The sequence below is a fragment of the Chiloscyllium punctatum genome, chromosome 7 (genome assembly GCF_047496795.1).
Source record: "Chiloscyllium punctatum isolate Juve2018m chromosome 7, sChiPun1.3, whole genome shotgun sequence".
In the NCBI taxonomy this organism is placed as follows: domain Eukaryota; kingdom Metazoa; phylum Chordata; class Chondrichthyes; order Orectolobiformes; family Hemiscylliidae; genus Chiloscyllium; species Chiloscyllium punctatum.
Window position 1 is genome coordinate 121780556 of NC_092745.1, and position 15589 is coordinate 121796144.

Genomic DNA, 15589 nt, shown 5'->3' on the forward strand with positions numbered 1-15589 from the left:
ACAAGAAATAAATGAAATTGTCCTTCTGAAAGTTTGAACTTTGGCATTGTCCATTCATGGGGACACAATACACCCGGATTGCATCAAATTATTTCGTGACTTCACAAGAGAAGTCAAAGTTTTGTTCCTCTGTGTTAGTGGTGCAGTGTTTCTGAGCATGGGATAGAATTGGTTCTAAGAGGATTTAGCTGAAATGTTCAGTGTTCCATTGTCTTGGGGAGAAAGGAGCTAAATAAAAAGGATATTGTCCTTTTTGTAGCATTTCTTTTAATTACTTCACCAAGATTCAAGAAGCACATTTTGTTTTTAAAAGCACATTATGAATCAGCAATCGCAATAAACTGCCGAAAAATTATATACCTCAAATACGGGAAATTTATTGTCTTTTCATAATCTCTGTGATGACCAAATGGTCAGTTCAGGGTTTGAGTGAGGGTTTGCATGTGAAAAGCTCTCTGCCGGAAAATTTTATTTAAGGCAAAGGTGCAGATAATAAAAGGATTTTTGTAATCCCAATTTTGCCTTTGTCATACCTTGTTGTCATAACAACTCTAGTGTTCATTTTTTCCGAAAGCTTGTGACTTCAAATAAACCGGTTGGACTATAACCTAGTGTTGTGTGACTTCTGACTTTGTCCACCCCAGTCCAACTGGCACCTCCACTTCATGAGCATCAGCTTGGATCACGTTCACCAACTAAGCAGTCTTAATTCAGTGCTTAAAGTATATGCTACTCCATTCTAACTTCAGATAATTTACCTTTCGGTCCATAAACTGAAACCAGACGGCTGTCCAGTATGAAGTTTGGTGTGAAGTGAATGTACCGTCCCTTCTCACCACATCCACCATACTGCAGGGTGTATGGTTCATCTCCATATTTACGGTATGGTTCCTCAATGATCACATCAGCCTATGAAAAGACAAATGGATACGACCGTGTAGGAATCTGTTGGTATCTGATATTGGTTGTCATAACTTTGGCTTGTATTGTACAAATCTGAACTAAACTTTAACATCTAAAAGTTTCATTGACAGTGTGATCAAAGCTCTTACCCAATACTAACCTTCTCACTGACATTCAGTTTGGTTCCGCTAGTCCAACTCAGTTCCTAACCTCATTGCAGCCTCTGTCCAAACATGGACAAAAGGGCTGAACTCCAGAGAGGAAGTGAAGTTGATTGCTCTTGACATTGAGATTAGTTCTGACCAATCGTATCTTTAAAATTCCCTCGCGGGATATGGGTGCCACTGGCTGGCCAGCATTTATTCACTGTCCTTAGGTGCTCTTGAACTAAGTGACTTGTTAGGCCATTTCAGAGGGCAGGTGAGGGTCAACCACATTGCTTTGGGGATCTCGAGTCATATATTGGCCAGACCAGGTAAGGATGGCAGTTTTCCTTACCTTTCCTTTCCAGACAATCAACAATGGCTTCATGGTAATCAGTAGATTCTTAATTCCAATTTAAAAACAGCTAAACTCCATCATCTGTCATAGCAGGATTTGAACCTGGATCCCTTGAACATTAGCTAAGGTTCTGGATTACTAGGCCCCACAATAATACCACAAGGCCATTGCTTCCCCATCAACTGGCCTCAAGGGGATTTAGTAGAACTGAGGTCAATGGGAATCAGGGTCAAACACTCTATTGTTTGGAGTTATACTTGGCAAAAAGGAGAAAGTGAGGACTGCAGATGCTAGAGATCAGAGCTGAAAAATGTGTTGCTGGAAAAGCGCAGCAGGTCAGGCAGCACCGAAGGAGCAGGAGAATCGACGTTTCAGGCAGAAAGGAAGATGGCTGTGATTGTAGATTGTCAATCATCTCAGCTCCAGGGTATCACTTCAGGAATTCCCAAGGGCAGTGACCTGAGCCCAACTATCTTCAGTTGCTTGATAAATGGCCTTCCTTCCTTAATCAGGGGTGTTATTCATAATGTTCAGCACTATTCATAACTCCTCTGATACTGAAGTGTTTTATGTTCAAATGTCATGAGATCTGGACAATGTTCAGTGTTGGACCAATAAAGCGGTAAGTAACATTGATGTCAAATGATTGCCAGGCAATGACCATGCCCAACAATAGAGAATCCAACATTGCCCTTTGACATTCAATGGCATTACCATTGCTGAATCCCCAACTATCAACATCCTTTGAAGGGGGTAGCTGAACTGGATGAGCTATTCAAATATTGTTGTTCAAGAGTAGGTCTGAGACTGGGGGCTATGCAAGTAACTCATCTCTTGATTAGTTATGATTTGGAGGTGCCAATGTTGGACTGGGGTGGACAAAGTTAAAAATCACACAACACCAGCTTGCAGTCCAACAGGTTTATTCGGAAGCACTAGTTTTTGGAACAGTGCTCCTTCATCAGGTGATTGTGGAGTATAAGATTGTACGTCACAGAATTTATAGCAAAAGAATTTTGTGTGATGCCACTGATATGATATATTGAAAAAATCTGGATTGTTTCTTGACTAGTGATGGAAGCATCTCTTGACTCATGATAGAATACACCCCACTTGCCTGGATAAGTTCAACTCCACCAGCACTCAAGAAGGTTGACACTATCCAGAACAAAGCCTTCCACCACCTTTAATATTCACTGTCTTCATCATTGATGCACAATGGCAACAGTGTGTACCATCTATAAGAGACACTATAGTAACTCACCAGGGCTCCTGCAACAGCATCTTTCATACCTGCAACCTCTACAATTTAGAAGGACAAGAATAACACCACCTACAAGTCTTCCTTCATGCCACACACCATCCTGATTTGGATCTGTATCTCTGTTCCTTCATTGTCGCTGTGTCAAAATCCTGGAAGCTCCTTCCTAACAGCACTGTGCATGCACCGACCCAGCATCGACTGCAATGCAGTGCACCACCATCTTCTCCAGGGAAATTAGGGGTGGTTAATAAATTCTGGCTTCATCAGCAATGCCTACTTCCTGCAAAGAAACAGTCATAAAATCTGAGCTATCATGGTTGTGTTAGTGACATGAGTTAGTATGCAGTCATTTGCACTATCGTGTTATTAATACTGCTGGATATGACTCATAGTCTAAGAGTCTGATAACTTGGCACAGTAAAGGAACAGCCTGTGTATTTTTAATCCCTTCTCTGCCTCGATATTCCCATGGAACAGGTATATTCCTGTGCTGGCCCTGAAAATGACCACACCTGTGTTGTCACACACTACAAATTTGGAAAATGATGTGCAGCTAATGTAAACTTGAAAAAACATTAAAATCATCAAATGATTAGAGCACAAAAGGAGACCATTCAGCCTGTCATATCTCTGCTAGCTCTCTGAAAGCATAATTCACCTCCTGAGTCTGCCTACATCAGATGGGCTGCAGCAGTTCAAGACAGCAGAATTCGTCTAGTTCCAGTTCCCTTCAGAAGTAATTATTGAATCTGTTTATTCAAACCTCTCAGGCATCATAACTACCAAAAAATACAATTATTCTTTCTCTTCTAGATCACAGCAGGTAAGCTAACCTGACATGACCCGTCCCTTTTAGCTATAACATACCGTACTATAAGTCGTAGTCAGCTGAAGCCTTTCAGTCAACAACTGCTTGTTCCATTCACTGTAAAATCACCACCTGGGGTTGAGGGATCAAGCAGATAATGCGGCTGTCTTGCGGGAGTTTAAGACATCCAAGTTAAAAAATGTCTGTGCGCTACACAGACAGTGACTTGCTTTTCAGAGTAACAACTTGCGTTTATATTTATTTTGTAAAGTTTATTCATGGCATGTAGGCATTGATGGCTATGTTAGCACTTATTGCTTTCTCCTTGATCTGAATGGGCTTATTGATGCCTGTTAAGAGGTCAGTTCAGAGTTTACCACTGAAGATGACAATTAAGAGTTTCCCACATTACTGTGGATCTGAAATTACACGTAGACCAGACCAGGTAAGGGTGATATCAGTGAGCGAGAAGGGTCTTGAACAACATTTGACATTTCAGATTTGTTACAATTGGAGTTGGAACAAGCTAGACCTTGAACTCTATATTACCAGGCCACTGCCTTCACACATACTTTGAAATTACAACTTTAATGAAGGGGAACATCTCCAGATGCTGCCCAGAAATGTTATTAATCCAAATATGACACAGAGCCAATTGTGATATGAGGATAGATGACCAGGCAGAGAGGTTTAGGGAGAAAATTCCAGAGTTTGTGAACGTTGGCAGCCGAAGGCACAGCTGCAAATGATGAAGTGGTTAAAATTGCAGATGCTCAAGAAACCAGACTTGGGAAAGCATTGAAATTTTGACAATTTATGGGGCTAGAGTTGAGAAAAGCTAGACTTTATGGAGGGATTTAAAAAGAAGGACAGCCTATTTAGGCTCTCCCTAAAGCTCAAATGCTCCAACCCTCTCAACATCTGAATAGGCTGGGGCTGTTTTGCCTGGAGCATCGGAGACTGAGGGCTGACCTTTTAGAGGTTTACAAAATCATGAGGAACACAGATAGTATAAATAGACAAAGTCTTTTTCCCAGGGGTAGGGGAGTCCAGAACTAGAGGGCATAGGTTCAGGATGAGAGGGGAAAGATATAAAAGGGATCTAAGGAGTAACCTTTCCATGCAGAGGGTGGTACCTGTATGGAATGAGCTGCCAGAGGAAGTGGTGGAAGCTGGTACAATTACAACATTCAGCAGGCATCTGGATGGGTATATGAATAGGAAGGGTTTAGAGGAATATGGACCAAATGCTGGAAAATGAGTTAGGTTAGGATTCTGGTTGGCATGGATGAGTTGGACCAAAGGGTCTGTTTCAGTGCTGTATATCTTTATGACTATGACTATAACTGGAAATTTGAAATGCATGGCCTATGTTTTCTCTTAATAGTGGTTTCTTGTATCATGTGTGGTATCTATGAGGAGTGAAATCATGAAATGCGCTCCCAATTAGCGAGTCTCTGTACTGGTAGCTTAATTTCATAAAGTGATCCCTTTAGTTATTACATTAAATGTTTTAGGGGGAAGAGGGTTGTAGGATTTGAAGGGCACAAATACTATTTAATAATTGTTGTGAAGATTAACGGCCATTATAAGTCAAAAGAATCAGCTAGGATTGGAGGGATATCATAAAATAATTCATATTCATATGTTGCATTGTACAGTTCGTGTGGCCAAAACTTCAAACCATTTTTACCCTTGACCAAACAACTAAAGGTTGATCTGTTCTCCTTTGACTACTAATGAATTTATGGTTATTTTCCCATGATATGTACATGGACTATTCATACCTTTTTGGACAGTTCATTGTTTTTAATAGGATCATATCCTTCCTGGTTTTTGACCATCGAATCTGACCCAGTGAAAACAGTAGCATAGAATGTAGTGCACAGAAAGAGACAATTGGATTCCATTTGTCTACTTCTTTTTATTCATTCACTCATTCACAGGATGTGGGCATTACTGGCTAGGGCAGCACTTATTACCTAGAGGCCAGTTAAGACTCAATCATATTGCTGTGGGTCTGGAGTCACATGTAGGAGAGACCAGGTATGGATGGCAGCTTCCTTCCCTAATGGGTATGAGTGAACGAAATGAGTTTTCTCAATAATTGGGGTCAACATTAGGTGTCTAATTCCAGGATTTTTAAAAGTTGAATTCAAATTCCCTCATCAGCTATAGCCCAAAGATGTGCAGGCTAGGTGGATTGGCCTTGCTACATTACCTATAGTGTCCAGAGATGTGTGGGTGGATTAGCCATGGGGAATGTGAGGTTCCAAGGATGGGATGAGTCTAGGTAAAATCTTCTTCAGAGGGCTGAATGGCCTGCTTCCTTGCTGTAGGGCTTCTATGACATTACCGTAATGTAGCGAGCTTTTGAACCCAAGTTTTTCAAACATTCCCTCACTCTCTGGATTAAGAATCAAACAATTAAAATGCTAAACCATCACCTCTTTATACCTGTACTCATCCTCCACATAAACCTCCTTTATTTAACCCTACTAGCATGATCATCTATTCTTTTTTAGCTTATTTGTTTACCAAGCTTCCCCTTAAATGGATAACAAAATTCACCTCACCCATCCCAGTGATGGTGAGTTTCAAATGTCAGGTGGAAGTAACGCACTTGAACTGATTTAATTGTAAGATTGACCACCCTTAATAGAGGCCTCTTGTCATTGGTGTTAGATTTGCTGATTTTTGCTTTTTGATTTTTTGCTCAGTTACTGTGTAATATCCAACACTCAAGCTATTACCCTCACAGTTCCACATTCTCCCTATTCTTTGGATAACACACTTCCCCTGCAATCTTTACAGTGTATATTACTGACTGTATTTTATTTGTAACACTTGGTCATGGATTTCCCTCCACAAGTTAAAATGCGAATAGAGTCATTGAGTCATAGAGGTATAAAGGGACAGAAACAGACCATCAGTACAGCTCATCCTGCCAACTAGATATCCAATATAAATATAGTCCCATTTGCCAGTACTTGGGCTATATTCCTCAAAACCCTTCCTATTCATATACCCATGCAGATGCCTTTTAAATGTTGCAATTGTACCAACCTCCACCATTTCCTCTGATAGCTCATTCCATGCATGCACCACACTCTGCGTGATGAAGTCATACCTTAGATCCCATTTAAATCTCTCCCCTCTCACATTAAGCCTACGCTTTATAGGTTTAGACTCCTTCACTCTTGTCTATTTACCCTATCTGTGCCCCCCATGATTTTATAAATCTCTATAACGTCACCCTTCAGCCTCCGACGCAACAAGAAAAATAGCCCCAGTCTATTCAGCCTCTCTCTATAGCTCAAATCCTCCATCCATGGCAACATCCTTGTAAGTCTTTTCTGAATCTTGTCTAGCTTCACAACATCCTTCCTATAGCAGGGTGGACAGAATTGCACACAGCACTCCAAAAGTAGCCTAACCAATGCCCTGTACAGCTGCAATATAACCTCCCAACTCCAACACTCAATGCACTGACCAGTAAAGGCTAGCATACCAAATACTTTCTTCATTATGCTAGCTACCTGTAACTCCATTTTCAAGGAACTATGAACCTGCACTCCAAGGACTTTTTGTTGAGCAACACACCCTAGGATCTTGCCATTTAGTGGAGAGGGCTGCTCATTTTGTCTTTCCAAAATGCAGCACCACGCATTTATCTAAATTAAACTCCAGCTGCCACTCCTCAGCCCATTGGCCCATCTTCGCTTTCCACTACACCTCCAATTTTAATGTCATCTGCAAACTTATTAACTATATCTCCTATGTTCACATCCAAATCATTTATACAAATGACAAAACGTAGTGGACCCAGCACTAATCCTTTTGGCACATCATTGGTCACAGGCCTCCAGTCTGAAAAGCACTTCTCCATCACCACCCTCTGACTCTTACCTTTGAGCTAGTTCTGTATGCAAATAGCTAGTTCCCCCTGTATTCCATGTGATCCAACCTTGCAAACCAGTGCACCATGCGAAACCTTGTCATTTGATTTAATTATATTGTGTGCCAGTTGTAAATGGCCAAGGAACTTTCTTCAGTTCCAATGCTGCACCTTAAGCTAATGATGCTGAAAACGGAAGAAATAGTCAATTGTCCTCGCAGATCCAAAGTGGATGATTTAATTTCCGATGTGGCTGAGGAAACACGTTACAAAATTGGAAAATGTTGATTTTCCTAATTATCTGCAAAGAAATGCCACCATTCTTTAAAATGTATTCTCTCATCAATGTGAAAAGATAAGAACATAAACCATAGGAGCAGGGGGCATGTCCCAGCATTCAACAAGGTTATGGCTATTCTGACCCAGATCTCAACTCCTCTTTAATTCCAGCTCCTCATAGCCCTCAACTTCTGATAATACCTCCCCTTTATTTAAACACTTTCAAGATTCAGCCTCCTCAACCTATTGGGCTACAGAATTCCAGGTATACACAATGCCCTGGGAGAAGAAATGGTTTCACACTTCATTTTTAAATAAATGCTCCTTTAATCTGCAACTAGTTTGAGTTTGGAAACAATTTTTAAACATCTACACTGTCAAAGCCCCTCAGAATGTTGCATGTTTCAATAAGAACACACCCATCGTTCTTCTGATTTCTAACCTGTTTAACCATACTTGATCAGTCAGCCCTTTCACCCCAGGAACCAGCCTGGTGAATCTTTTTTGAACTGCCTACAATGCTTGTACATCCATGTCAGGCAAGGACCATCTCCAACAAGACAGAATCGAAACATTGCCCTTTGATATTACAGCCACTGAATCACCTACTATCAACATCCTGGGTTGACCATTGGTCAGAAACTGAACTGGATTATCTATATAAATACTGTGGCTGCAACAGCCAGTCAGTGGCTCAGAATCCTGCAGTCAGTAAGTCATCTCCTGACTCCCCCAAAGCCTGTCCACCATCTACAAGCAACAATTCAGGACAGTGATGCAATGCTCTGAATTTGCCTGGATGGGTGCACCTCTAACAATACTCAAGACACCATCCTTACAAACCAGCCTGCTTTATTGGCACCAGACCATTCCTTCCACCACCAACAGTGTGTACTAGCTAAAAGATGCATTGCAGAAGTTCACCAAATGTCCTTAGACAGTTCCTCCAATCCTGAACCACTACAATCCTGAAGGAGGACAGCTGATGTAGGGGAGCACCATCACCTAGAAGTTCCCCTCCAAGCTACTCACCATCCTGACTTGGAAATATATTGCCATACCTTCAAAGTCACTGGATCAAATCTCAAAATTCCCTCCCAAATGGCATTGTGGTTCTACTGAACACACATGGACTACAGCAGTTCAAGGAGACGACTCACCACTAACTTCTCATGAGCAGCTATGGAATGGCAATCACACTGCTGTGGGTGTGGAGTGGGTGTGGAGTCACTTGTTGGCCAGGCCAGGTAAGGAGACGGTTTCCATCACTGAAGCTAGAATACAAGAGCAGTGACGTACTGCTGAATCTGCATAAGGCTCTGGTCAGATCGAATTTGAAACATAGAACACCAAGCATTACAACACAGTACAGGCCCTGTGGCTCTCAATGTTCCACCGACTTGTGAAACCAATCTGAAGTCCATCTAACCTACACTATTCTAGCTTCATCCATATGTCTATCCATTGACCATTTAAATGCCCTTAAATTGGCAAGTCTACTACTGTTGCAGTGAGTGCATTCCATGCCTCTACTACTCTCTGAGTAAGAAACTACCTCTGACATCTGTCCTATATCTATCACCCCTCAACTTAAAACTATGTCTCCTTGTGCTAGCCATCACCATCCAAGGAAAAAACGCTCTCGCTGTCCACCCTATCTAACTCTCCGATTATCTTATATGTCTCAATTAAGTCAACTCTCAACCTTCTTCTCTCTAACGAAAACAGCCTCAAGTCCCTCAGCCTTTCCTTGTAAGACCTTCCCTCCATACCAGGCAAAATCCTAGTAAATCTCCTCTGAATCTTTTCCAAAGCTTCTACATCCTTCCTAGAATGTGGTGACCAGAACTGTACGCAATACTCCAAGTGCGGCTGCACCAGAGTTTTGTACAGCTGTAGCATAACTTCATGCCTCCGAAACTCAATCCCTCTACTAACAAACCTTCTGAACATCCCTATCAACCTGGATGGCAACTTTCAGAGATCTATGTACATGGGTACCGAGATCCCTCTGCCCATCTACACTACCAAGAATCTTACCATTAGCCCAATACTCTGCATTCCTGTTATTCCTTCCAAAGTGAATTACCTCACACTTTTCCACACTAAACTCCATTTGCCCACCTCTCAGCCCAGCTCTGCAACTTATCTCTGTCCTTCTGTCACCCACAACATCCTCCATTTCTATCCACAACTTTATCGACCTTAGTGTCAACTACAAATTTACTAATCCATCCTTTTACGCCCTCATTCAGGTTATTTATAAAAATGACAAACAGCAGTGGCCCCAGCAGTGGTATAAAATGAAATGTTCACAATTTTGGATCCCATATCTAATGAAGGGCATGTTGACTTGGAGGATTGCCAGAGGAGTTTTACAACAATGATTCTTGGGATGAAGAGTTTATCATCTGCGGAGTGGGTGAGGACTCTGGGTATGTACTTGATGGAATTAAGGGAGGATCTGATTGAAACTTACAGAATACTGAGAGGCTTGGATAGAGTGGAGGTGAGGAAGATGTTTCCACTAGTAGGAGAGATTAGAAGACAAGGGCACAGCCTCAGTGAAGGGATGACCCAAAGTTGGTGAGAAGATTTGTAGCTCGGATGTTCGTTGTTGTGGTTCTGTTCGCCGAGCTGGGAATTTGCGTTGCAGACGTTTCGTCCCCTGTCTAGGTGACATCCTCAGTGCTTGGGAGCCTCCTGTGAGGCTTTAGAACTGTGATGAGGAGAAATGTCTTCAGCTAGAAAGTAGCGAATCTGTTGAACTCATTGCTGCAGAGAGCTGTGAAAGCCAAGTTATTGAGTGCATTTAGGACAGAGATAGGTATGTTCTTAATTATTAAAGGGATCAATGGTCACACGGAGAAGGCAGGAGAATGGGGTGTAGCCATGATCAAATTACAAAGTGACTTGATGGGCTGAATGGCCAAATTATGCTTCTATATCTTACTGTGAACCAGATGGGTTATGCACATAACAATCAGCAACAGTTTCATGGCCATCATCTGATTCTTAACACCTGAATTTTTAATTGAATTCAAACTCCAACATCTGTCATGCTGGGATTGGAAGCCATGTCCCAGAACATTACTGCATCTCCAGATTAATACTATAGCAATAATATCACAAAGTCATCATCTACACAATACAAATGCCGTGTGCTTCAGATAAAAAACCATCAGTTTTATATCCTTATTAATTATTCTTGATCTATTTTGTGATGTATCCTTCTGCATATATTTTCTATCCTTTCCTGTCACACTTTGATTATTGTTCACTTGTTTACTACCCGTAACCTTTGCCTCGTTTTGATTTTAAAACTGCCCTTCAAATCTACACTCCCTACAGTAATTAGTTCAAAGCTCTGTCTTCCCCTAGTTGCACACTTTGCTGGGATCCTAATCCCAGGGTTAGGGACTGGCAATAAATGCTGGCCCAGCCAGTGACACCCACATCCCAAGAGTGAATGAATAAACAATAATTACTTGAGAATTTCTTTCTTTATTTTGGAATGCTTCTTGGCTTTGCATATGGAGTTTATAGGTTTGGAGATACTGGTGTTGGACTGGGGTGGACAAAGTTAAAAATCACACAACACCAGGTTATAGTCCAACAGGTTTATTTGGAAACCCTAGCTTTTGGAGCGCTGCTCCTTCATCAGTTATAGAGTTAATTTCGCCATGCGTGTGAGAGAGGAAAGATTTAAAAGGGATCAAAGGGGCAACTTTTTCAAAGAGAGGGTGGTGTGTGTATGGAATGAGCTGCCAGAGTAAGTGGTAGAGGCTGATACAATTACCACATTTAAGCATCATCTGCATGGGTCTATGAATAGGAAGGGTTTAGAGAGATGTGGGCCAAATGCTGGCAAATGGGACTAGATTTATTTAGCATATCTGGTTGGCATGGACGAATTGGACCGAAAGGTCTGTTGTCATGCTGTAAAACTCTATGACTCTATCTGAACAAGGAACCTGAGCTGACAATTGCATGGATGCATGAAGGGAACAATATGGTGTTAGATGTGGTATTTTATAAAATGGCACATTCTAAACCATCTGCATTACACCAATATCTGCATCATTTGTGCTACCGGTGCACTCAGACTGTATCCCTTCCAGATCTCTCCACTCATGTGGCTCTCCAACAACACCCTCCCCACTCCAGCTTCCTGCCACTATTCCTAAACACCAGAACTACTTTGCAGTCTTCCAAAATCTCAACAGGCTCATTTGCTTTCCAGGATCACACAACTCTTTCATCTGCATTGGTTAATCATTTTGGTTTAGGCTTTCCCAAATTGGCACAAGAGAATCTCAGACTGAGGAAAGGGAAAAACAGTAATACATGTAAATAATCATCGGTTTGAGGTGTACATGACAAATCTGACCACTACTTTAAATCAAACACTCTGGTAAAGTTATCATGTTCTGAACAGCCAATGTATTCTTTTTAGACTAGAATGGGCAGGATTATGAGACTCAATTCCCAAAGCCCCAGTGTTAACTTTAAGAATGCAGTGTCGTGGAAAGGAAAATTATTTTGTTCATCTATTTATTGCAAAGTATAGTCCCAGTTTTAGTTCACATGGACGGTATTCCCTGTGAGCTGTTCAGCCATAGATAATTCGGGATGGGATCATTCACCACAGCAGATTCACCGCCGCCGATTAGCCACTGCCCTTTGACCACCGAAGACGCTTAGCCACCGCCCATTGGCCACTGAAGGCAATTCGCCATTGCAAGTAAGTCATATATTTTGAATATTGGTGGTATATAAAATTGTCGTGATATTGGTTCAGGTAGTGTTCGTGTTGTTTCAGTAACAACTTATTTTCATTACAGGAGAGTTTTTTTTAAGCTTGTATTTCTGGAACAGGAATTTTTAGTATGGAAACAGAAATTATTAGTAAACGTTGAAATAAGAAGTTTTACCACAATGGTTTTACATATATTTTTGATAAACTATCCAAGTGTGATTCAAGTATTCAGTTTTGGCGATGTGAACAAAGGGGCCGATGTAATGGACGGATCCACACCAACAGTGGCACTGTGATAAAAACAATTAATGGACACACACATTCTCCTTCCGTGGCATGTGTCCAAGTTGCGAAAGTGAAAACATGTTTAAAACATCGTGCAGAAGAATCGCAGGAAGTACCTAGTGTCCTTATTAACGAATGTGTAGCTGATGTCCCTCAGTCAGTCCGAGCATCTTTACCAACAACAAGCAGCATGAAGAAAATAATTCGACGAAAAAGGAATGATATTAGTTTAGCGCCACCAAACCCTACTGATCTTCAGCATTTGGTGATTCCAATTAGATACGAAGTATATAAGCCAGACAATGGAGAAGAAGAAAACTTTCTTTTGGCGGATAGTGGTCAAGGAAGTAATCGTATAATCACATTTGGTAGGGAATCTTGGATACATCATTTAGCAGAATCCACGTGGTTTGTGGGTGGTACGTTCAACATAGCACCTATTTTATTCTCTCAGTTATATTGTATTTTAGCAAAAAGACTTGATGGGGTTCATCCAATATTGTATATACTTCTACCAAATAAGCAGCATTTAACGTACGTATGCATGTTTGAAATGGTGAAGTCCTTGGTACCTAATCCCAGACCACAGTATATCCATTGTGACTTTGAGCAGGCAGCTATCAGTGCTATGAGAGAATATTTTCCTGAAGTTAGAATTAGGGGCTGTTTCTTTCATTTGGCGCAAAGTATCTATAGACATATTGCTGCAGTTGGAGCAACTCGTCAGCACAACACCGATCCTGATTATACTTTAAAAGCACAAATGATAATTGCTTTGGCTTTTGTGCCACTTAGTGACCTTGATAACTACGTAGAAGCACTCGCAGATTTTATGCCTCAAGAGCTACAACCACTACTAGATTGGTTTGAATTTAATTATATTGGACTCTACAATAGACGTGGCAGTAGCTGAAGGGCACCTTTGTTTCCCCATGATATGTGGTCGGTCTATGAGACAACAATAAACAATGAAGATCGCACAAATAATCACGCTGAAGCCGCTCATCGGAGAATTGCTTTTGAACTCAGAGCTCACCACCCAACCATATGGAAATGCATTGGAACGTTAATGAAAGTGCAAATTTATGTATGGAACAGCTGATAGCGGGTTACCCACCACAAATAAAGCTAAAAAATTTCGAAATGCAGACAATAGAATAAAAAAAATTGCTCTTGAATATGGCAAAAGAGATTATTTGGAATATCTTAGAGGAATAGTGCATAACTATCAAATGAACTGCTCAAGAAAATCTTTCTCAAATCTCAGATTCTTTGAAAATTGCCTCAGAGTTGCTGCTGCTGCATCAGCAGTGCAAAATAAATGCCACTTAATTGTAGATAGGTTTTGTGAGGCCCCAGTGGCTGAACAGATGGAGATTGCCACTGATTGTTACTCTTCACTACTTTGGTCCTTACCTTCTCATAGGATTCAGTTGTCCGTCTCCGAACTGTATGTGAACCAACTGGCCACGTTATGGGTAGCAGGATTTTCACATCTGCAAAATAAACTCGCTCTTTGGTCGCTTGGTGAAGGTAGGAGGAGGCTGCAGTCACCATCTCCTGTAAAACACAAACCCAGTTTTAATATCAAAACAGCTCCACTCACTCATCAAATGGTGAGAGGGAAACAAATATGATTTTAAAAAACCCAAAGATGCTGAAAATCCGAAACAAAATCAGAAATTCCCAGAGAAAACTCAGCAGGTTTGGCAGCACGTGTACAGAGAAAGCCGAGTTAATGTTTCAGGTCCACTGAACCTCCATCAGAACTGAAGAGCAGAAATTCTTCAAGGTAGGTATACATGGAAGAGACGTGGCAGTGAGTTCAGGACCAAAGAAAAAATATATCATATATTCCTTTAAACCCCTCTTCTTGGCAAACCCTGAATTCTAAGCATGAATTTTAACAGTAAAGATCATACAACGAAACAAAATAATTAATTCACCTCAGGCAGCCCTCAATAACTCACCTGAATATTTTGAATCAGCTGTTCATTATGTTGAACTTTTGGGTTAATGGCAATAACTATGTCTCGATATCCATTATTCTCCAGCTTTATTCCGGTACACTTTAGAATTGAATCACACAGAAGATAGCTGAACACCAAGACAAAGGCTTTTTGGAATCTCATTACTGCTGTGTTCAGATTGGAGCTTGTCAAATTCAAATAATGGTGTCTGCTGTCATAACATGTAAATTAAGACTTTTCCACACTGACACATGAAAGGTGGTGTCCACTGAAATCCAATAGATTTCGATTGCTGTAAGAATGTCAGCAGCTGTTAAAAAACACCCAGTAATTTTCTTTGTACAGCTCAGCTTTAGCAGTGCGAGTCACATTATACTTGTGAGTTGTTCACTGCCTGTTCTCATTGGCATCCAGAAAGATTTAAGAGGGAATTGGCAGCTTTTCCTGTGCTGATGGCAAGATAATGAGTCTTTTTTCACAGAGTTGAGCAAGGATTGTAAATAAATCAGGTGCAACAATTCTGAGATGAGTGACATGAAATTTCTGCCTCAAGCTGTTTCTCACCTGAGATGGTGAAGACCCATTTAGAATCCTCTACTAACATCATTCCTAAACACTATAAGCTGAATGTTATAATATTTTGACTGTGCCAATTTTGATGAGTTCTGGGGAAGGTTTCTCTCTGCAAGACCAAGCGTACTTCCTTCGCTATCATCCCAAACTCATCTCAGTAGCTTCCTCCCCTGTCCTTGTGCACCATTCTTTATTTTTCTACTTTCCTTTTCGATCCTCTCCCATCAGTAATGCTTTAGGAACCCTGCCATAAACCTCTTTTTTTTCCCTAAACCTAAACTTTGTGTCTCTCAGCAATTAGGGTTCTCCAGCCTGGCTCAAACCTTTGGTTGCCGTCTACTCTTGCTAT

The 15589-nt window shown here is 41.1% G+C and overlaps 1 protein-coding gene across 1 annotated transcript in view; it reads right to left on the reverse strand.

Moving 5' to 3' along the window:
* Window positions 1-14882, reverse strand: part of LOC140480104 (calcium-activated chloride channel regulator 3A-1-like) — a 40092-nt gene extending 25210 nt beyond the window's left edge. Inside the window, exons 1-3 of the mRNA XM_072574748.1 lie at window positions 14668-14882; window positions 14114-14257; window positions 759-909 (exon numbers count right to left, since the gene is read on the reverse strand). Of these exons, the coding sequence (XP_072430849.1) occupies window positions 759-909; window positions 14114-14257; window positions 14668-14829 (457 nt within the window). The 5' untranslated portion in view covers window positions 14830-14882. The remainder of the gene's footprint in view (window positions 1-758; window positions 910-14113; window positions 14258-14667) is intronic.
* Between the last annotated feature and the right edge of the window lie 707 nt (window positions 14883-15589).